We start from the raw sequence: 22,305 nt of genomic DNA, 5'->3' as shown, positions 1-22,305 counted from the left end.
AAAGAAAGGACGAGGAAGGAAAGAAGAAACAAAAGAGGCAGAGAGTGCTCTGATCCAGCCTAATGAATCTTTCTAATAGCAGCAGCTCGTTTCATCTGGTTTTTTTTTTCATACTAATCCTTGTGATGTCAGACTATTGATGAAATAGAGACAAACTCAAATTGAATTCTCAGAAATAGCTGGGGTTTGTCTATAAGTTGCCTTTCTTCTGCACTTCCATAGCCACTGTTTCATTACTGTAAATTAGTTTGCCTGTCCGGTTGCCAGCGCTGCCTCATCCTGGGCCTCAGAACCTCTCATCCAGGCATCAAGAAAACATGAACGCATGTCTGAAGCATGCTTTTAATTGAGCCCTGCTCACGCTACAGTAGCTGTAAGGTGGCAGTGTGGAACAGTAATGAGGCAGCTCTCTCCTAAATCAAAGCAACTTCCAAAACAATCTAACTATAATAGCAAATCTTCCAGCAGTATGTTAGCAGAGATCTCTGCCCCGGCAGTTGTTCAGCAGTGAGAAACGTCAATGCTCGACAGCTGTTCAGTAGAGAGCTGTTATTTCCTCTGAGTATTTTAGAAATGGTCTGACTATAGTCTGACTATACAAACCATTTCTATAGTAGCGAGCAGAAAAAAATAGGTCGTGACAAGAGAGACTGTCAAAACGCAGTGCATGTAAAACACTCACTGTAAGTGGTCTGTTGACTTCAGCATGCTTGTGCAACATATGGTGTCCTCATTTAGGTGAGATTGAGTTTCGGGGAATGGCGTGGCATAGTGGATGTATATACTGTAGCAATCCAAATTGACAGCATATGCAGAGGAAGAGTTTAGCCCCTTTCACACATACAGTCTTTACTGGTAAATTACCGGTAAATTACCATTAAATTAAAATTTTGTTATTAATCACTTACCCCCATGTCGTTCCAAAGCCATAAAAGCTTTGTTTGTCTTCGGAACACAATTTAAGATGTTTTGGATGAAAATCGGGAGGCTTGTGACTGTCCCATAGACTGCCAAGTAAAATACACTGTCAAGGTCCAGAAAAGTATGAAAAGCATCGTCAGAATAGTCCATCTGCCATCAGTGGGTCAACCGTAACGTTATGAAGTGACAACAATACTTTAGTATGCGAATAAAACAAAAATAATGACTTTATTCAACAATTTGTCTCCTCTGTGTCACTCCACCTCAGCATAGCGCCATTTTGGCTGTATGCAGGCAGCGTACGCTCTTCTGTGTCAACCGCGACACAGGATGCTCTGTTCAAATCAAAGCATAAATATATGTAGAAAACGTATCCTTGTGGCGTGGCTGACACAGAAGAGCTGCTTGCGTACAGCTCAGATTTGGCAAAATAGCGCTATGCTGATGTGGAGTGACACAGAGAAGACAAATTGTTGAATAAGGTTGTTATTTTTGTTTTATTTGCATGCAAAAAGTATTGTCGTCACTTCATAACGTTACGGTTGAACCACTGATGGACTATTCTGACGATGTGTCCTGTTATGTATGGACACATCACACAACTTGCTCTGCAACTGAATAGAAGTTACCTTAAGTGTTGATGCTCACTCTTTTGTATTCACCATCCACGTCACTTTACGTCACTCAGTAAACTTATAAATAATAATTTAAATAGAAGAGTTTACTTAAAACTGTTGAGCCACACAAAAATAAAAGTAAATTCCTCGTTCAGAAAATGTAATTGTTATAAGGTGCATCAACGATTTAACAGGCTTTAATTGCAGTGTTCCTTATCTTTGTAAGTTAGTTAGTACTGTTCGGGTTTACAGAGTACTTTTCTTGTCCTTGACAGTGTATTGTACTTGGCAGTCTATAGGACAGTCCCAAGCCTACCTGTTTTCGTCCAAAATATCTTAAATTGTGTTCTGCAGCTTTTATGGGTTTGGAACGACATGGGTGTAAGTGATTAATGACAAAATTTTAATTTTGGGGTGGAGTATCCCTTTAAGAGATTTAAAAAATCCCGGTAAATTTGTTCTGGCAATCATCGCTCTTATGGAGATTACATGATTACTCTGAACTGTTTACAAAGCTCCGCTGCTTTTTAATTCAATTTTCTTTATAAATATACGCTAGATGGACTTCTTTGACCATTGTGCCTCGCAGCTTTTTCAACATGTCGCACTCCTCCATTCATCAAGGCTGTAACTCTGCAGTTGGATACTATTATGTGCATCTCGTGTTTATAAGAGCAAAAAATTCTGATTGGCTACTAATGTTAGTTTGGTTGAGACTGAAAGCTGTGTTCCTCTCATACCATTGGTAGGCGAACTCATAGACTCGAAAGTGATATCAAGTTTATTTTAAATGTAGGATTATTTTTTTCCACTCCTGATTTTTTCCTTTTTTTTTTTTTTTTGACCCCTCTCCTTCTCGAGCCTTCAGCTCTGGCATCGATAGCATGCTGGATGATATTGTCAGCCTGTTGGGGACTGATAATGCAGGCATACACACACACATCCCTACACACACACACACCTGCACAAGAAAATGCACAATGCAATCTCTCAGGATGAGCCCCGGTCCTAATCTGTCTCCATAGCAACGGGGTCCGGGTAGGACTCCCCCGGTTGGCCTTGAGATGTGCCGCTATAGGGATCCTGCCTCTTGACCTAGAGCGAGCAAGGGATTGTGATTAACTATCAGCGTGATCATCACATAAAAAAATACAGCTAATTGCTTCTCAGAGAGCAAGTATTGAGCAACTGACATGGCTGCGATAAGCTTACAGAAGGAGAAGGAGACTCTATCTGGGGGCCGATGTGACTCTCAGACCTCAAGCTGAGTGGTTTAAGTCTTGGTTAAGAAACAGAGTCATTGTACTTCTTAGTGTGCTACTAAAGGAAAGAGGGAGGCTGTTTCATTTACTGAGCTCGAGCTGTATGATTTTCCTCTGCCTCATTGACTACAATTAGGAACAACCTTCAGAGTAAATGCTTTTCAGTTTGGGCTGTTTGTAATGGGTTTTATGTCAGACTCACAGGCACTCTTCATATTTACTTTATATGAGGATTTATATAACCATATTCATGTACAGTGGTTTTTAACCAGTATGAGTTTCTCAATGGCTAATTCCGGTATCTACTGTCTAAATTTCAAATAACGTACACATACTAAATAATTGTAATAATAAAGCAATTGTTTGTTAGATTAATATACACTACCATTCAAAATGTTGAATTTTTTTTTAAGAAATGCGTTCCTCTATTTGGGCAAATTGATCAAACATGGCTATAAAGACTAAAATGTTAAATAATATGTCTGAATTGTCTTCTTTTGAACATTTTATTCATCAAATAATCTTGAAAAAAAATCATAATTTCCACAAAAATATTAAGCAGCAGTTTCCAACATTGAAAGGAAATGCACCAAATCAATGTATTAAATTAGAAAACAGTTAGTTTAAATTGTAAGAATATTTCACAATATAATTGTTTTTATTTAGAGCCTTGAAATAAATTTAGAGTGAGTACGTTTTTTTTTCCGAAATAAATGCTCATATTCAGCAAAGATGCAGTGACATTAAAATGACATTCAAATAAATGGTGTTCTTTTGAACTTTTTATTCATGAGAGAATCCTGAAAAAGAAAAATCACTATTTCCACAAAAATATTAAGCAGCGCAACCTTGATAATAAAAAGAAATGTACTAAGCATATTTATATCTATATCAGCATATTTACATAAATTAGTACATATCTTTCTTTCACTAGTTTAACTAGTAACATAAAAAAATATTAACTGTAATTATTAATATCAAAAAATTTTATTATTTATTGATCACTAGTGTCTTTTTACATTTTATGTAAACAAAACTTCATGGTAACACTTTATTTTAAAGTGTCCTTGTTAGATGTTACATGTACTTACTATTATAATAACAATAAATTATGCATAATAACATGCAGGTAACCATAAGCCAAACCCTAATCATAACCCTTACCATATAGTAAGTGCATGTAGATAATTAGTATTACTCAGTACTTAAATGTATAATTACACTGTAACAAGGACACCTTAAAATAAAAGATAACCAAATTCACTAATACGTTACAGTGTGTAAGGGGGATTTAGACACTGTGCCATGTCCAACAACACCTTTAACCATGGCTGTGACACAGCCTGTCATGCTTTAATATGCAACTGTACACAAGACGTCCATCACTTGTGGTTGTTTTGGTAATGTTCAACACAAAAATAGGATGATATAACACTCCCCAGATGAGCCATTGTCCCTGTTGAGGTTAAATGACTAGAACAGATGCGAGTAGGCTAATGAGGGGAGGGTTCTACACCTGTTTCACAATCAAACCTATGGCTGAAACTTCAGGATGAATGCTTAGTTCCGATTATCCTTTTTCTAAAAATAATTAGACTTTTTTCTTCCAAAACCATCTGTTCATGATGTCCACATATCTACTGTTTTGGAGCTGGTTGGTTTCTTGGATGAGAGATGCTAAGTCGTGAGCGTGTCCCTGTTATAAATCTGTCGTTTTTTAGCGAGGTGTGTGTCATTACCAGACATCTACTGCTGTGGTTGCCTGAGCTGTCTGCCACCACTCGAGGAATAAATCTTGTTAAACTAGTGATAATGATCCCAGTAATGTTTAATGAGCACCCTTGCTGATGAAAAAAGCTATTTTATGTCTCTTAAAGATATTGCCTTATCTGCCCCCTCTTACTCTTTCTCTGTTTCTCTCTTATATTGAAGAATCTTTCTCCTCTGGGCCTCTGAGAGAATTGAAGTAAGGATAAATATTGATGGAAGCTAAAAGTCACTTAGTATTAAGTTATTTTCCTTACTTTTTTAGCGCTGGTGTCATAAAATAAGATTTTGCTCGAAAGGTTCATCTCTTTGCATCCAGGGCCGTTCATCACTGTTTATAGATGTCGTTGTATGGTGAATGCGACACTTCAAAGCCTCACGTAATATGCATACTTTAATCATTTTGGTAATGCTTTTGTAGTGCACATGCACAGGCATTATGCTGAAAAGGCAGTAGATTTGTGACAGTAGTTCACACCTTTGGATTATTGGGCCAAATCTCAGGTATTACAGGATTACATGGGATTATTGTCACACTGGATTATTAGTTCAGACACCACACAGGGTTTTGGTGTTACATGGCATCCAATTCAGTGTTAATATAGACCAAATTGGAAATATTTTTACTATCGACTTTTTATTGGGTAATCTTAAATGTATTTCTCTGTTGTGTTTCAGCTTGGCGAGGACACCTTCAATCGGGCCAAGCTTCTCAACGTTGGCTACACAGAGGCTCTTAAAGACGCAGAATACGACTGCTTCATTTTCAGTGACGTGGACCTGATCCCTATGGATGACCGGAACCTGTACCACTGTTATGACCAGCCTCGTCATTTTGCCATTGCCATGGACAAATTCGGCTTCAGGTAATATATGGAGGGAACCACAAAGTGCAGGAGTCTGTTGGCACATTATATTTGAAATAACATTTTATCTCACTTTTATAATTCTGGTCCCTTTTGATACATAAATAATCAGAAGCCGCATATAAAGGCTGAAAATGCAATAAAATGAAATCAGTGGCATGTTTTATATGAATTTAATATCCTTGTAGAATTGTGGCTTAGCCAGGTTTTATTACAAATATGCTGGGCTGCATTTGTTGCTATTTACATACATATTAATAGATGCCATGTCTGTATTTGTCTTTATTTCTTTGCAGAGAAAAGAGTCAGTTAATCAAACAGCCAGAGCTTGAGGGCTGTCTGTCAAAGTCTGCGCTCCTGATGATTAATTGCTTTTTTCCACTAGGGAAGATATATGTCTTATGATGCTTTGTCATCTGGAGCTCTAGAATACAGCTGAATTATTATGTATCAAAAGTTCATTTGTTAGGTGCAGTGCCAGTCTAGACAGACCTCGAGCCTTGACAAGCATATGTATTCATTTTCCAAGGCAGACAATTATTTAGAGGAGACAGAGCGGTTTTCTTCAAGTGTGATAGCTGGAGATATTAAAACACTGGTGAAGGTTCACACTATTATGTTTTTTTCTTCTTCTTTTTTTTCCAACCTGAAATGAATTTTGTCTGTCTTCTGTCGGCAAGCAGACAAGTCGGCCTTTGCTCCATGGTGTTTAATTTCCTGTCTTTGTGTTAGGGGCCAAAAGGACCAAGACAATCTTAACTCTCTGCCTTCCTCTGCCGTCCTCAGGGAATTTGTTCAAATCAGCCTCTATCTTAAGATATGAGCAGTGTCGGGAAATTAGTTCAAAAGATAATTGTTTACTAATCAGTTGGTATGTGTACAACATTTAATGATAGTTACTGTAACATGATTAAAAAATAATTCTAAAAATGATTGACATTATTATAAAAAAAAAAAAAATTGTTGTTATTAAATAGTTGAACGTGGTATATATAAATATGATGATTATTTATGTTTTTATTCTATCATATAATTATTATATATTATTATTAATAGTAGTACTAATGTCTATATAATATATATATTTATGTATATATTGTTAATACAACACCTGCTTAGTGCTGTGGTAAAATTTGAACAGTTATTGAATTTGGTTTTTATTTCTCTGTGGAAGGCCAGACAATATGTTGTTAAACAAATGCCACTGACCTTCTCCAGAGTGTGAACTGCCTTTAACTGTCAGTGGGCTAAGAATTCCGTTTCCTCTGTGAGTCATCTATTGGCGTGTGTCTTCACTCTGAGGAGGCCTTAACGTAGCTGTATTTAATAAGTGGAGCACCTTTAGAGAATTACACGCTCTCAGACCGTGAGCGTGTGAAGAAACTTCAGCCATACTGTTTCTGTGAAGACTGCTGCTGTAGCAGATGGCCTCATTAATTTTAACTTGTTGTCTCTTAACGTGTGGTTGCGGCATGCACGAGCGCTTGTTTGTGGATGCGTGTTTGTGTGTGTGTGTGTGCGTGTTCATTTAGGTTTTTGCTTCTCTTTCTCCCTTATGTTGCACATTTGTTTGCGTGGGTGGATGTGGTTGCTGTCATTGGCAACATACACCGTGGTAGCCCAAGGCGAACCCCGGGCGGCTACCCATGATGCACCTGCCAGCCCACAGCCCAGCGGGCCTCTTAAAAGAGGAGACACAGAAACTATGTTTTCATCCGCTTTAAGTGGACTCAATGCTTTTCCAGACTTATTCATCTAGTAGAGCATTTGTTTGAAGGCTTGGAACACTTGCTTGAGATGTAATCGCTCTGTGGTTTAAAGGTCAAATATAAGACGTAGTTCTGACAACCAACAAAGCCTTTTAATTCATCCTTTGACTCTGCAATGGAGTATGTATATTTATATCAGCCTTTAATCCTATAGACAATGATTCCTCAGATAATTCTCATCCGACAGTGGCCTACTGAACGTCTATGATGAGAAACGGATTCTACTGTTTATGGTGAAATGTAGCTTTTACAGGGCGTTCTTTGAGTTGTGTAGCTCAACCGAGAGGCCTGAGGGGTGGCAATCTGGAGAAAAGTTTTGAAAGACAGTTGGGAGAAGGATCAGATAGCATTTAAAAATGTTGGATCCCCCGTGGGAGGACACTGTGGCTCTCTAGAATCACTCATACGAGATGCAATTTTGTTAAATTCGAATGCTTGAGTTGACTGAGTAAAGGGCTCAGTTCAGAGAGGGCTTACAAAAATTATATTTCACTGTAGACTTGAATCAAAAAGAAAATCTAATGGGAATCCAAAGCCCCCTACATTCCACATGGACGTAGGCAGGAATAGACAATTTGAGGTAATATTACTGCATAAAATGTTATTGATGATTAAAGGGTGATTTGAGGCTTTCTATTTAAAATGTGTGTCAGCTGAATAAGAATGATTGGGGTCTGTTCCCTCTTGCAGGCTACCCTATGCAGGGTACTTTGGAGGGGTGTCCGGCCTTAGCAAAAAACAGTTCCTCAAAATCAATGGCTTTCCTAATGAGTACTGGGGTTGGGGAGGTGAAGATGATGACATTTACAACAGGTAAGACTATAAATATGCTGTTTTTCTCTTTTATAAATGTCCGAGGTCTGGTCCTTTAAAATTGGAATCAGATGGAAGTAGAGTCAGATCTTTTCTTTTGTATTGTGACTTATTCTGAGTGTAAAAAAAATATTGAAAAAGAAAATATGCAGGGCTGAGTTGTGGGAGTTGCACTCAAAACCAATGGCGGATGAATGTGAGATTGAATACAACATACGACACCAGAGAAGTATGTCATATCGCTTGAAGATCAGGGCAGTTTGACTGAAGATTATGAGGTCAAAGAATATGTAAAAAAATAAAACACATGCATTGATGAATCATTTGCAATAAGATCAAAAACATGCATTTAGAAAATTGATAGTTGAATTTTTTATTTTCAAATTAGGGCTTCCAAACTTGTGAATTTCTGAATCTGAAACTTTCTGAATTTTTACAAGTTAGTTCAATTTATTGTTATTTGAGATATTTATTGAAAGTGGTCCCTCACACAAGGATTGGCATGTTTGAGTCTCTTTGGCATGAAAAAGCTTGAAAACCTCTACTTAATCATTTTATAATTAATAGTTCAATGTAATAATTTTTAACGTGATGTCAAGATATTTTTCTGTTTTAATAAAATCGAATTTGTTACAGTACTTTGAATATTGTTATGCACTCATTTGATAAAGTATGTTAAAATGTATTCAGCACTTTTCCCACCAAAAAGTAGGTTATAATGTCAATGTTACTTTGACTAGTGGTTCTCTCATGTGGTTCTAGAACAAACCATGACTGATATGCTGACAAATGGCTGTTAAACATGAATTGCACATATTTTGAGTTATTTATGATTGCTGTAATTGCTGTTATGCCAAAAATGTGTCACTGCGATCCTCAATAACAGACTACACATGTTTGAACTATTTGTCAAATGTCATTTGTGACACATTAACAGCTTTGGTGGAAAATCGCAATATTCAAATACATTTAAGACAGTAACTGGTTCTTTATTTCTCTTGATTTAAATGAATTACATCTGTAGATGTGCTGCTTGTAAACCTTTGCAAACTTTGACCGGCTTTCTGGGATGTCATTTTGTGTTGAGGTCTGGTAGACAGGCTTTTAAAAAAAGTCATAAGTAAGCATGCATCATCAGATACAGTCGCTGAACAGTGTCCTTGCGCTGTTTCTAGTCTTTTTCTTTCTCTGATATATGCAGCTCTGCAGGGAGCTGCTGTATATACGCTCGCCGCTCACAAATCTACACCATGTCCAGACAGAAACGTGTGAATAGATGACGCTCTTCTGTCTGATGCCTGTCTCTTCAGATAATGAATAGCTGCGAGTTCACTAGCTATCATTTTTCCCCGCTCAGGTGATGAGATAGAAAAACCTGCAGTATGTCAGGGCACGTGTGCTCTTGCAACAGCGATAACACTCGTGGAGATATGTCCCATATATCACTCTTTTCAGTTGTTTGGGGTTCCATTGACAGTAGATGGTGGAAACTGGATGGTGTGATAAAACACACCTCTCACATTATCTTTTCCTGCCTTTGCCCACTGCTTTTTTGGCATGATGGATAGATTATATAAGTAAAAATAGGCTTTATAGCCTGATATTCACAAAAAAGCAACAGCCTCCCTTGAGATCTCCTTCTGAACAGAGCTGTTTTTATTGGGAGAATATAAAAAGCTTGATGTTGTTTTGTTGTTTTAGTTCTAATTATGTATTTTGCATGCATATTTATTGCACATTTATATGCACATTAACTGTTGATTTTTTGGGGGGATTTTCTTACTGCTCATTTGATGTTTTAGTTGTGTTGAAATGAGCATCTTTATGCTCACCAAGGCTGCATTTATTTGGTCAAAAACACAGCAAAGTTGTACATAGTAAGGTTGTGAAATATCATATAAACTGTGTTTTCATGTATAAACAGTAAAAATGTAACTTATTCTTGTGGTGGCAAAGCTGAATTTTCAGCTGCCATTACTGCAGTCTTCACTGAAAAAAAAAAAGATTAATTTAATTTACTAAAGCAAATTTAAGGTAAGTGGTTGCAATCAATTCATTTTTAGCTACATTTAAATAAACAAATTTGGTTGACAAATTTTCACTATTTTTTATTATTTAAATATAGCTAAAATAAACTGTTTGCTATCACTTACCTTAAAAAATGTAGTATCATTTTTTTCCACTGTTCAGTGTCACATGATCCTTGAAACTGTGATTCATTTTTCATTTTTTTTCACAATTATTTGAATAGAAAGTTCAAAAGAACAGCATTATTTTAGAATAGAAATCTTTATATTATAAATGTCTTTACTGTTCCTTTGGATTAGTTTAATGCTTCATTGCTGACAAAAACGATTAATTTCTTTAAAATTAATCTTTCTGATCCCAAACTTCTGAACAGTGGTTTGAACATAAAACATTTAACTTGTACACACTTACAAAGTCTATGATGTTATTGCATTATACTTTACTATCCTTAAGTGGCCATGCATTCATTTTTCTTTCTTGTCTTGTCATGATCTACAGTAAATATTACTACATTTGTTTTCTTGTGATCGCAGAGTCGCTATAGTTTATCTTCAACAACAAAGTTGTGGCCGCATTCTCAAAAGAGAATTTCTCATAAATGTGTTCATCTATAATGCAGACATTGCCAAGAAAGCAACAAGAGACAAAAACAAGAGAAAAATACTTTGAAGTCTTAATTGTTATGGCCTAATCATAAGAAAACTGCAATGACAAACACAGTTAATGGCAAACCATTAACCATTGCCTCTTTCCTTTTTATGCAAAGAATAATAAATAAAGCAAAACTTTTCATAAAAACAATGTTAATATGATGTAAAAAGATAAAAAATTAGACTGTTTAAATAGAAGACAATCTGGACACTTTCTAGTTGTCAAACTGAATGTGATGAACTGTGCAGGTACACAATACACATGTAAACTAGAAACTGACCTCATACAATTAATACAAAATGACTTGGGTCCAGTAACTACTAAAAGGCTTCTTACAAATTTGTTCTACCAAATACTTTTTGAGGCTACTGTTGTTGACTAGATCTACAGTACAGCTTTGATGAACAAGTTCTTTTTAACAGATAGGGTGGCAATATAGTGGCCTAAAGTGCAGTCAGCTTTGATCAGTTGTTCAAAGTCAAGATGTAAGAGTGAATGGCATGTGGACCCAGCTTTGCGTTCTGCTTCAAATTCCCCATCTGACTGGTGGACGTACACGCACAGACTCTGACGCTCGCCCATTTAGGTCCTCTGGGTGGAAGTTTACTTGAACATACTGTCACTTCTCTGGAACCAGTTTGCTGGGGCTCCAGGGACTCCCAGTGCCTGTCAGAACAACTTCCTCTCTTCCCATATCTTTGAGGGTCACTGGTCTGACAGCGTGAGTCCAAGTGCCAATGGACATTCTTCTCTGCAAGCTCGAAATTCTGCAGCCTGGCTTCTTAAAATGTGTCAGTCTGTGCAGATGCGCTTCTTTAGAAGAGACATGTTGTTTGTATCTCTGTGGACTGGGTTTTTAGTTTATGTTTGTGAAGGCAGCTGGCATTAGTGTGCAGAATCTTTGTTTCTTGCTGTAGCTGATCCTTCAGTAGTACACTTGTTCCTGTACTGTACCTTCTAGCCATAAGGAAGAACTAGTGGCAGTCCTGTTCAAAGATACCACAGTACACTGATATGGAGTAGCTATGGTAAGCCGCTACTGTCGAGAAGCTCCTGAATGTGTTTCCGTCCTTGGTTTCTGACTAAATGTATGACAAAGTCAGAAAAGCCATTTTCCAGCTACATTGAAATTGTGAGTTTTTGTAACAGTGATAGTTTTTCGTCTCTTGATGAAAATATTTTTTAAAATTTAGCCGGTGTTTCACCGTGTGTCATATTTATTAATTTGAGCCAGTTTCCTTCTGATTAAAATGTTCTTTTAATTTTTATAGTTAACGAAAATATATATTGATTAAAATATAAATCAACATTTTATATTACCGTTCTAAAGTTTGGGATCAGTGAGATTTTTTGAAAAAAGAAAAAAACATTGATCAAAACTATAACTCTTTTCTGTTTTAATAGATTTTTTAATAAAATGTATTACTTCGGATGGTAGAGATGAGTTTTTAGCAGCCATTCCTGTAATTACTGTACTCTCTGCAGCATCGCATGATTCTTCAGAAATCATTATAATATTCTGATTCGGTGCTCGAGAAACTTTTCTTATTATTACCAAACTTGAAAACATTTGGAAACCTTGGTTACTTTTTTCAGGATCCTTTGATGAATAGATCAAAAGAACACAATTTATTTTATTTTTCTGCATTTCTCTCTTTATGATCATTATCTAGACAGCAATACAGTATCAAACTCCAGATGTGGACAATCCTTTGTATTTGATGTCAAGAAGTAGTTTATTTATTTATTTATTTTAAGATTTATTTATGGGTTTTTAATTCCTTTATTTGGAAAGGACAGTGTAGAGTAGACAGGAAAGCATTGGGTGAAGAGAGAGGGGAGCGGTATAAGCAAAGGACCACGAGCCGGGATTCGAACTCGGGTCGCCGTGAGCACAGTTGCGCTGTATGTCGGCGCACTAACCACAAGGCTGTTGGCGCCAAGAAGTAGTTTATTTTATGGCAGCTTCATAATAACAATCCTGTTTTAAATCAGAATCAGAATTAGCTTTATTCGCCAGGTGTGCGCAAACACACAAGGAATTTGTTGTTATTTTTTTAAGGTGCTCCTGGTACATACATACTGTACATACATGCATACATACACATCTGACATGAGAACAGAATAAAAATAAAATAAAATTAGTAAGACTTAGCAATAAATAATGTGTATGAATCTGGAACAGTAGATTGATTTATGTTCAGATTTGTGCAATTTTACTCTAAATAGAACTGTATAAATAAAGAGATATGCATATGTATTTACATAATACTTGAGAAAGGCAATCATTTAAGATGTAGAATGATTTACGGAAATGAATTACAGAACACAGGTAATGATTCGTATGTTAGCCTTTTAAGCTGGAGATGGCATGGGGGAAAAAATTTTATTATGCCTAGATGTTCTAGTGCGCAGAGATCTGTAGCGTCTGCCTGAGGGAATAAGTGCAAACAGGTTGTGTCCGGGGTGAGAGGGGTCTTTGATGATGTTACCTGCCCGTTTCTACACTCTGGAGTTGTACGAGTTGTACAAGACCATTGCAGTCTTCTTAAATCTGATTTGCTGGCTGACCCAAACCAGACAGTTATAGAAGAGCACAGAACCGACTCAATAATAGCTGAGTAAAACTGTGTCAACTGTGCCTGTGGCAGGTTGAACTTTTTCAACTGATGTAGGAAGTACAACCTCTGCTGGGCCTTTTTCACAATGGAGTCACTGTGAATGTCCCACTTCAAGTCCTGAGAGAAGGTTGTGCCCAGGAACCTGAATGACTCCACTGCAGCCACAGTGCTGTCTATGATGGTGAGTGGGGGGAGAGCAGGGGGGTTTCTCCTGAAGTCCACGTTGATCTCCACAGGTTTGAGCGTGTTCAGCTCCAGAATAATTCATTGTTCAGAATAATAAGTCACCATAAGAGGCATTATCTATAAAATGGAAAGCACAGCCACTATCATGCTCTGCAAGCTGGCCAGAAGGTCATTGCTGCATGCATTGGTAGAGTGAAGTCATTGTGGATAGAAATAGCCCAGAGGGATGTGTGTGAGGGAGGATGGTGGACTCAGATGACTGTGTCCTGGCCTCATGCACAGCAAATGTTCCATACGACTGGCTTGAAACAAAAAGCAAACTTAAAAAAGCTTTCGGAGAGTTTAGCTCTCCCCTCTGGCCATGTGGACAGAGAAATAGCCCGTCATTTTTTTCATTGATTTTCAACATCTGTGTAGTTGGAGAAGATGGAAGCCCTGGAGGGACATTTCCCTTTACAATTCAGTAAGAACGAGACAGTGGAAGGCAGTAGACAGGTGTGTTCTACTGTGGATTTTAAGTTGAACTTGAATAGTTATGAACTACTCTTAGGAAGACTGGACTGAAATGAAGAGACTGTCTTTGAAAGCGTTCACCAATCCCTGTTTGATTCTGTGCAAGTCCATGGACATGTGGAGATGCATGGCTTCAGCATCAAGAGTGCACATTAAAATGTTTTGGTGGTGTTTCATACTGTAGCTCAATTTGAGTGTATTGATCATTTGGTAATAAAAACGATAATTTTATTTAATAAAAAAGAAGAGTTTGTCCATGTCCCTTGAATAGTTGTCCGCCCCTTTCAGAAAAGGCCATGCACTTTAGTGACATCAGGACAACAGATTTTTTGTCTCTTCAGTGGCGGGAATTTCAGCGGATGAGGCGAAATTTTTTGGTGACTTTTCAGTTGACAAAATATAAACATCACATATCCACCACTTCCTCATACAAAGCTTAACATGTCCACCCTGTCGTTAATCCAAAATGTCCACCCTGTCGGCCACTTAGACATGACAGGGTGGACACAGCATTCATTTGGAGTTAAAATTGCTAAAAGCTAAAATTAACACACATCACTGTGATAATACATGGATGTAATTTTACTATTTATTAATATTATATGAATTTGAATACATTTTTGAATAAATGTTTTATTGTCATATTTTGTCATGCTTTGTGTGTTCTGCATTATGTGTCCAACCCGTTATGTGCTTTTCCACCCGGTCATCTTGATATTTTACAATATTTTAAATAATAATTCAATCATATCTATATAATCCTGTGTTAAATAGCTAGGTGTGGTAGCAATAACATGCAAACAAATAACTGCATCCAAATATCACTGTTTTTTCCAAATAAGAAAAAAACATACAAATTAATGAGTTTCTTTAAAAACACATGGTTTACATAACATTTTTTATGTATTAATAATTTGAATGCAAATAACCCTGTTTAGGAAAGGGACATCATACCTTAAAGAAAATATCATTTGCATCTTAATTTTGCAATGAAAACATATTTAACAGTAATATATATCTCCATGACAGGGTCGACATATCTTATGGTTTATGCTTTGAATAATGGCCCAAAATTATCTAAAAAAAAAAAAAATGTGTGGGAGCTCAGCTAATATTTTTCTGAAGTTCTGGAGTGTCTACTATTAATGATATGACATTAAGCAAATGGGAAATTAAAACCAAAATTTTTGAGTATTCTGAGGGTTGAAAGGCACTCTGTGGTGATTTTGACCCATATATACAATTTAAAAGTTGCATTTAAAAATAATTTATCAATCTAATATGTGTTACTTTTTTTTAACATGGATTAAATATAATGTCATTTGTTATTTTATTTTAAAGGGAACTCCTAGTCTTCCATAAAAAGACAGTCAAAGTTATTAAATAAGGCTTATTAAATATTGTTTCATGTATTTTTGTAAATGATAGGGATTATACGATATGCACTCTGCAGTAAGCAGTACAGTAGTTTTTTTTTTAGTTTTTTTATTTATTTATTTATTTTTACTCCAAACATTTCATAAAAGATTAAAAAAAAAGGCAAGAAATAGGAGAGTGTGTTTGGGGAGGGCTGTAATGGAAGAAGAGTGCCAGACAAGGTCAGTCTGTCTGCCATATTGTATGACCACTCTTCTGTCCCTCCCTTTCTCTCTCACTTTTCCCTCACTTCCCTCACCTTCTGTCTCTCGGTCTGTCTCTCTCTCCCTCTGTGTCTGACTTGTCTTTTTTCTGCTCCTCTCCCATTTCTCCTCTGCCAGCAAGCCATGAAGTAATAGTAACGATTCCAATTCTCCCCCACTCCGAGAGTCTAATGCAATTAAATGAACTGCAGGGAGGAAGAACCGAAGGACATATAGAAAAATTCTCACTTAATCCAATTAGAGACTACAGGGCAAAACAGGTCTTCAGTCAGCGTTATTAATTATTACGTCAGCATTCAGACAAACATTCTCTTAATCACAAAACTGTCTTGTTGACTAATAGAAACACTGTGAGTTATTTCATCTTGTACCACTATTATGGTACAATAGTGATGCTGTTTGCCTTTGTTTTGTATGAGTAATGAGTGTTCCCCCACCTGTTTTCAACTTTTGCTCTCTTTCTGCAGGTGTTTTAATGCATTTTTTGCCTCCAAGGCTGAGGTTAATTTAGTAGCATCCTTTGTTTGTTCCTAACCAAAAAAACAATCTAATTTTTCTATGTTGTGGCGAGGAAGTCACAAAACCTTCAGATTATTCTGCATAGATTTTCAAGTTCTTCAATGGCACAGCATTTTGCTTTTTCCCCCAAATCAGACGTTTCTCAAAACGTGGCAGCCCCAGAGTAATCACAGCTGTCTAAACCGAGCATGAAAGGTCAGAGAGTTCAAGGAACATTGCTGCGAACGAATCGCCCAGTAGGATGTGAAAATGCTCTGCGAATAAATGCAGTAATATGTGTGTATAATGTGCATAATAATGAACACAAATCCGCCTCCAAGGCATTTAACCCTCATCTTACTTGAGGCTCATGGCTGTTTAGCCAAATTACTGCAGGTGTCCATGAACATGAACCAAACAAACAGTAATTACCAACATGGACACAGTTATCAGAGCATTTTTTGTTGTTGTTTTTGTCTTTCATGCCTTTCTCAGATACCTGGAACTGGACTGATTCCAGCCAAAACTCGAATCAGAGCAGAAGAGCTAAAAAATAGCTTGATTAAAATCAACCTCACACCCAGAAATGAGGAATTTCTCAATAAGGCAAGGTTGTTACACTGCAAAATACAGTTTTCATAATCGGTATTTTTGTACTGTAAAATATCTTAACTCAAATATCTTTTATTGTACTTGTTGTCCAGTGAAATATCTAAATAATATCTAAAACCTGTTTTCAGAACATTCTTAAAGGGACAGTTCACCCAAAAATGAAAATTTGATCATCTGCTTACCCCCAGGCATCCAAGATGTAGGTGTCTTTGTTTCTTCAGTAGAGCACAAACAAAGATTTTTAACTCAAACCGTTGCAGTCTGTCAGTCATATAATAGAAGTGAATGGGAATCACGGCATTGAGAGTCAAAAAAACATACACAAACAAAACCAAATTAAACCCTGCGGCTCGTGCCGATACATTGATGTGTAAAAACACAAAGTGATCAGTCTGTGCAAGAAACTGAACAGTATTTATATTGGTTTTTTTTTTACCTCTGATTCACTGCAATGTCCGAACTGTCCTGAGCACATTCTCAACAGTCGGTGCGTGACGCATCTTCTTCTTCTTGCTTTATGGTGGATCACAGACTTATAAGTGCATTACTGCCACCTATCTCTCAAATGGACCATTGACACTCTATCTACAATCTCAATTAGGAGTGTCAATGGTCCATTTGAGAGATAGGTGGTAGTAATGCACTTATAAGTCTGCGATCCACCGTAAAGCAACAACAAGAAGAAGACGCGTCACGTGCAGTTCGGACATTGCAGTGAATCAGAGGTTAAAAAAAAACAATATAAATACTGTTCAGTTTCTTGCACAGACCGATCGTTTTGTGTCTTTACACATCAATGTCTCATCATGAGCCGCAGTGTTTAATTTGGTTTTGTTTGTGTATGTTTTTTTGACTCTCAAAGCCGTGATTCCCATTCATTTCCATTATATGACTAACAGACTGCAACGGTTTGAGTTAAAAATCTTTGTTTGTGTCCTACTGAAGAAACAAAGTCACCTACATCTTGGATGCACTGGGGGAAAGCAGATAAACATCAAATTTTCATTTTTTGGGTGAACTGTCCCTTTAAGACCCACTTACAGCAAAAATTATAACTGTAAAGATAACTATATTAGTGTCCACACCAGCGGACGATATCGTCCATTTATTCAAAGTGTGTGCTTGTCTGCCGCTTTAAATTCTCTAGCTTGTTACAGCAGGATTGATTCTGATTGGCTGTCTGTGTTTTTATCATTCATCAGCTGGAAAAATAAATATTTTGAAAGTGATTCCAGTGATATCATTTCTCTTTGCCTTCATTGTTATAGTTGTGGTGTGATTGTTATCTTCATAGTTATCGTTCTTGCTGTGAATGGGCCTTTAGAATACTTATTTTCAATTGTTTTTTCAACACCTTGAATAAAATTTATTTTTGAATCATTTTTGCTTGGACCTCAAGAAGTTTAGCTAGAATTGTGTTTAAAGCATGAAAAACATGAGAAGTAATAAAAGCATGAGAAATTGTTTGCCAACAAACTGTTTATATTTTCTAATGTACGGCAAGACAAAAAAAATGATTACGAAAAATGTATGAGCAGCATTCGCTCTAACAAATACATGACTTTGGGGGCGGGACTATGAGTGTATTGCCAATAGAATCACAGCAATTACCTTCAAACACACTGTAATTACAATCTGAATGGGTAAAATATGTTTATTTGGTTATTTAGCATGTTAATACATCAGTAGTGATATCATATGAATTCCATGGAATATATAAATATGATAATCATTTATTACAATGAAAACTTTTGGTGTAGGATTTACTTCAAAACTATTTTCACTCAGACATTGCTAGTAAATTAACAAAAAGAAAACATACTCCTTTAATCTTTTATTTACAACTTAGGGGACAAAAATTACAGTGTAATGTAGTATATATCAAAGTACCTTCACTCTAAATAGTCCTTTTTTTAAAGGTAAGGTACTTTGTATTGTCCTTAATGTGCCATCTTGTTGATTTAATATTTAGAATGAACTAGTCAAAAATTACTAAATAAATGTGTATGTAAATATGGTCACTGTCATGCATACAGTTTCATCCTCAGTGACATTTATAAATCCACTCTCTTGTGTGTTGTCCATTGTTTACGTTGTCTTTTCTCTTAATATAATCTCATGCCCTCTGAAATCTCCTTTTGCTTTCTGGGTCAAGAATTCCCAGAGATTACCTTCAATTCTCCATGCTGCATTATTTATGACAAAGGCCTTGCTCTTGTATTATTAGGATAAGGTCTATAAAATATTAAATAAATCATAAGAGCCCACACAAACACAGGCATGCCCTTTTTCTCCTCAGAAGGATTTTCATCTAATCAAATACTTACTACTTAAGAAAGGCGTTGTTCCTCGGAAATACAGCGTGAGGCTCAGAGCTCGAACAACACGATGCTCACATGACAAACATAAGATTTGCACTAATGCCAAGACCTGGAGCCAAGCAGGGAGATTAGAATGGTTGGATTGTTCAAGCAATCGTGAGTCGCTCTAAGCTGTAGTTACTCAAACAAATAGGATTGTACTCCAGGCTGGGTGTGTGTGGAGCTGCCTGGTCTGGCTGCTCTCTTAAGCAAACTGCCGACACAGTTCTCAGCTACTGACTTTTGTTTTGTTTTGGTGGGGGTTTTTTTCATTCTGCCTTGTTCCCTGCTCATTTGACATTTTCTGGTATTCGTGTGGGTTAACGAGTCTTTGAATAGCTGTAGCTGCTTGAAGTTCATTGTTTGTTAATTAGTGAAAGCCCAAAAGTCACTGATAGTTATGTCAACTACTATTTACTTCGATTAGGAATAGGAACTAAATGATCTTTTGAAAAAAGATGTGTCTGAATATGCATATACTACTATGCATATACTAAGTATAATGGTAAAAAAATTAGATAAAATAGCAAAACGTGGTTTGTTAAAGGAGTAAGGTATGCAGAACAGCAATACACAGGTGTCTTAGAAGACATTTTAATAATAATAATAATAATAATAATAATAAATAGTTTATTATTATTATTATTATCAACATTTCTAAATTATTATTTAAAAGTTCACAATAATAATAATAATAAATAATAATGAAATGAACAACAACAATGTTAATAATAATAATATTTTTTTTTTTATAAAATTTTAATTAAGGGATGCTATTGATGAAAATATATGCTTGTATTTAAAAAGCAATAATAATGAAAATAAAACAATTATTATTATTAACAATTCTCAATTAATATTAAAAAGGCCATAATAATAATAATACTTGTTTATTATTATTGTTATTATTATTATTATTGTAGTTGTTGTTATTATTATCATCATTACTAAATTATTATTACAAAAGTTCACAACAACAATAATAATAAAAAAAATTGTGTTGCATATATTATATTATATTATATTATATTATATTATATTATATTATATCATATTATATTATATTATATTATATTATATTATATTATATTATATTATATTATATTATATTATATTATGATATTATATTATGTGCACTGTAATTTAATATGGGGTTGGATAGATTGTTTCACTGTTGTGCTTGGTGGATGTAGTGCTGTATGCAAGATCTGCATCAGATTCGAAACATACTTTAAAAGTATGGGAATGTGCACACACAAATAAATAAGTACAAAGTGTTTGTAATTTGAGCTGGGTGATGCCCTCTCTTCTCTGGACCATAACTATGATAATCATTAGAGAAGACGATGTTGATAGTCAGTTGATATGAAACCTCATACACGCTAACCATAAGTTTTCTCTATTGTTCTCAGAATCACACTAAATGGGATGAAAGTGTCTCGGCCCGACGTGAGAATCGGCCGCTACAGGATGATCAAGCATGAGAGAGACAAGCACAATGAGCCAAACCCCCAGAGGTAAGACCCTGTTCTTAGAATATTTCTAGAAATATTTTCATCAACAGAAAAATTAACTATTACTATGTAACTGTTTAATAATTCAGCCAGTATTATTGCTAGTTTGCTGCTGTCACACTACTGTGCTGGAAGGAACACGGAGCCGAGGATAATCGAGAGAGTCTTTATTAATCCAACACGGGTAAATCCAACATGGAACATAGGAGGAAGACACACGTATGGAACTGATAGACCCGACAAAACTGAACCGAAGGACTAGGCTTATAAAGGCAGGATAATGAGGAAATCAATTCATAATCAGACTAAACAAGGACAGGAAATAGACCAAATAAGGAAAAACAGGAACTGACAGCTTTGTCCAGCTTTTGTCACTTAATTATCTGTGGCTTTAAGAAAGTTTCATCTTTTTTAAGATGCACTCAGCCTCATAAATATGATTGCATGTGTTTATGCCAGCTGGCAGAGGTTCTTAATGCATAGCTCAGATGTCACCGGGTGTAAAATAACCCAATCAATGAGTCGATAAGCCCATCCGTGGACGGATCGTTCCCAGGTAGAAAAGCTTCACAGCAGAGCAACTAATTGCAAAACCATTCCCTCAGTTGCAGGTTGGTCCACTCTTTCTTGGTGCTTGTCAATCTTGGGAGAGCTCTGAGCGAAATGGCGATACAGAAGCAAAAGAAATGCCATTAAAAGTTAGGATTGGTCTTTTCTCTGGTAGGAGGTTTCACTCAGCTCTAACTGTGCAAAGATAAGAGTCAGTGATTTATTTGCTTTTGCTCAGTTTCATTCTCATTCTTTTTTTCCCTTGATCTCTTTCTTATTCACTCACTTACTGTCTCTCTATTTATGTCCTGCTCTTCCTCGTTCTTTTTGTCTTTTTCCTGCAAGTGGCTCAGACAATTGAAGTAATGAGCGTAGCCCACCCCGAGAGCCACGAGCGCATGCTAAACTCATTTTTGCTGGAGAGGACAGAAGAGCGCTGGGTAGAAATGAATGAGGAGACTGTGCTGAAGTTAACGAATTGAAACATGTCACGCTAAAGCGGGTCTGTTGTCACAGACAAGTCGTTTGTTTGTGTTCTGTCTCAAACGGGAAAAATGATGCAGAGTCTGTCGCTGAGATCCACCTTTGGTACAAGCATCAGACCGGAAAATGTGCACTTTATCGTTTGCTGAAACATTTGAAATGCTTTTCAATTAGCTCCTCTAAGAAAACCTTGGAGGAATAAGCAGGCTAAAGGTGCAGTGAAGGTTATATACTTACAGAATGAATAATTTTTTTATTAAATATTTAATAATTATAATTATATATATATATCTTTTAAATAAATGTTCAGTGACCCAGGGCTCCTAATGTTATATACTCAATAAAAAAATAAAAAAAATAAAATTAGAGCTGTCAAACTGATAAATGGTGATTAATCGCATCCTAAATAAAACCTTGTGTTTACATAATATATGTGATATTTCTTAAATATATACATGAATGTATGTGTATTTATATACGTACACTACCAGTCAAAAGTTTTGGACAGTAAGATTTTTAATGTTTCTTAAATAATTCTCCTCTGCTCACTAAGCCTGTTTTTTTTCTTGCAATTTTTACTGTTTAAAATAACTTCTTTCTATTTGAATATATTTTAAAATTTAATTTATTCCTGT

The 22,305-nt window shown here is 36.1% G+C and overlaps 1 protein-coding gene across 2 annotated transcripts in view; it reads left to right on the top strand.

Annotated features, from left to right (window-relative positions):
- Positions 1-22,305, top strand: part of b4galt2 (UDP-Gal:betaGlcNAc beta 1,4- galactosyltransferase, polypeptide 2) — a 99,511-nt gene that overhangs the window by 68,970 nt on the left and 8,236 nt on the right. Inside the window, exons 4-6 of one of the 2 annotated variants that reach the window (XM_042718531.1) lie at positions 5,246-5,433; positions 7,893-8,015; positions 20,537-20,641. In XM_042718531.1, coding sequence (XP_042574465.1) covers positions 5,246-5,433; positions 7,893-8,015; positions 20,537-20,641 — 416 coding nt within the window. The remainder of the gene's footprint in view (positions 1-5,245; positions 5,434-7,892; positions 8,016-20,536; positions 20,642-22,305) is intronic. The other variant, XM_042718532.1, reaches the window with a different exon arrangement.

This window comes from Cyprinus carpio, chromosome B2, assembly GCF_018340385.1.
Source record: "Cyprinus carpio isolate SPL01 chromosome B2, ASM1834038v1, whole genome shotgun sequence".
Lineage (NCBI taxonomy): Eukaryota > Metazoa > Chordata > Actinopteri > Cypriniformes > Cyprinidae > Cyprinus > Cyprinus carpio.
The sequence above is the reverse complement of the archived record's forward strand: the minus strand, read 5'-3'. Positions and strand labels throughout refer to the sequence as shown.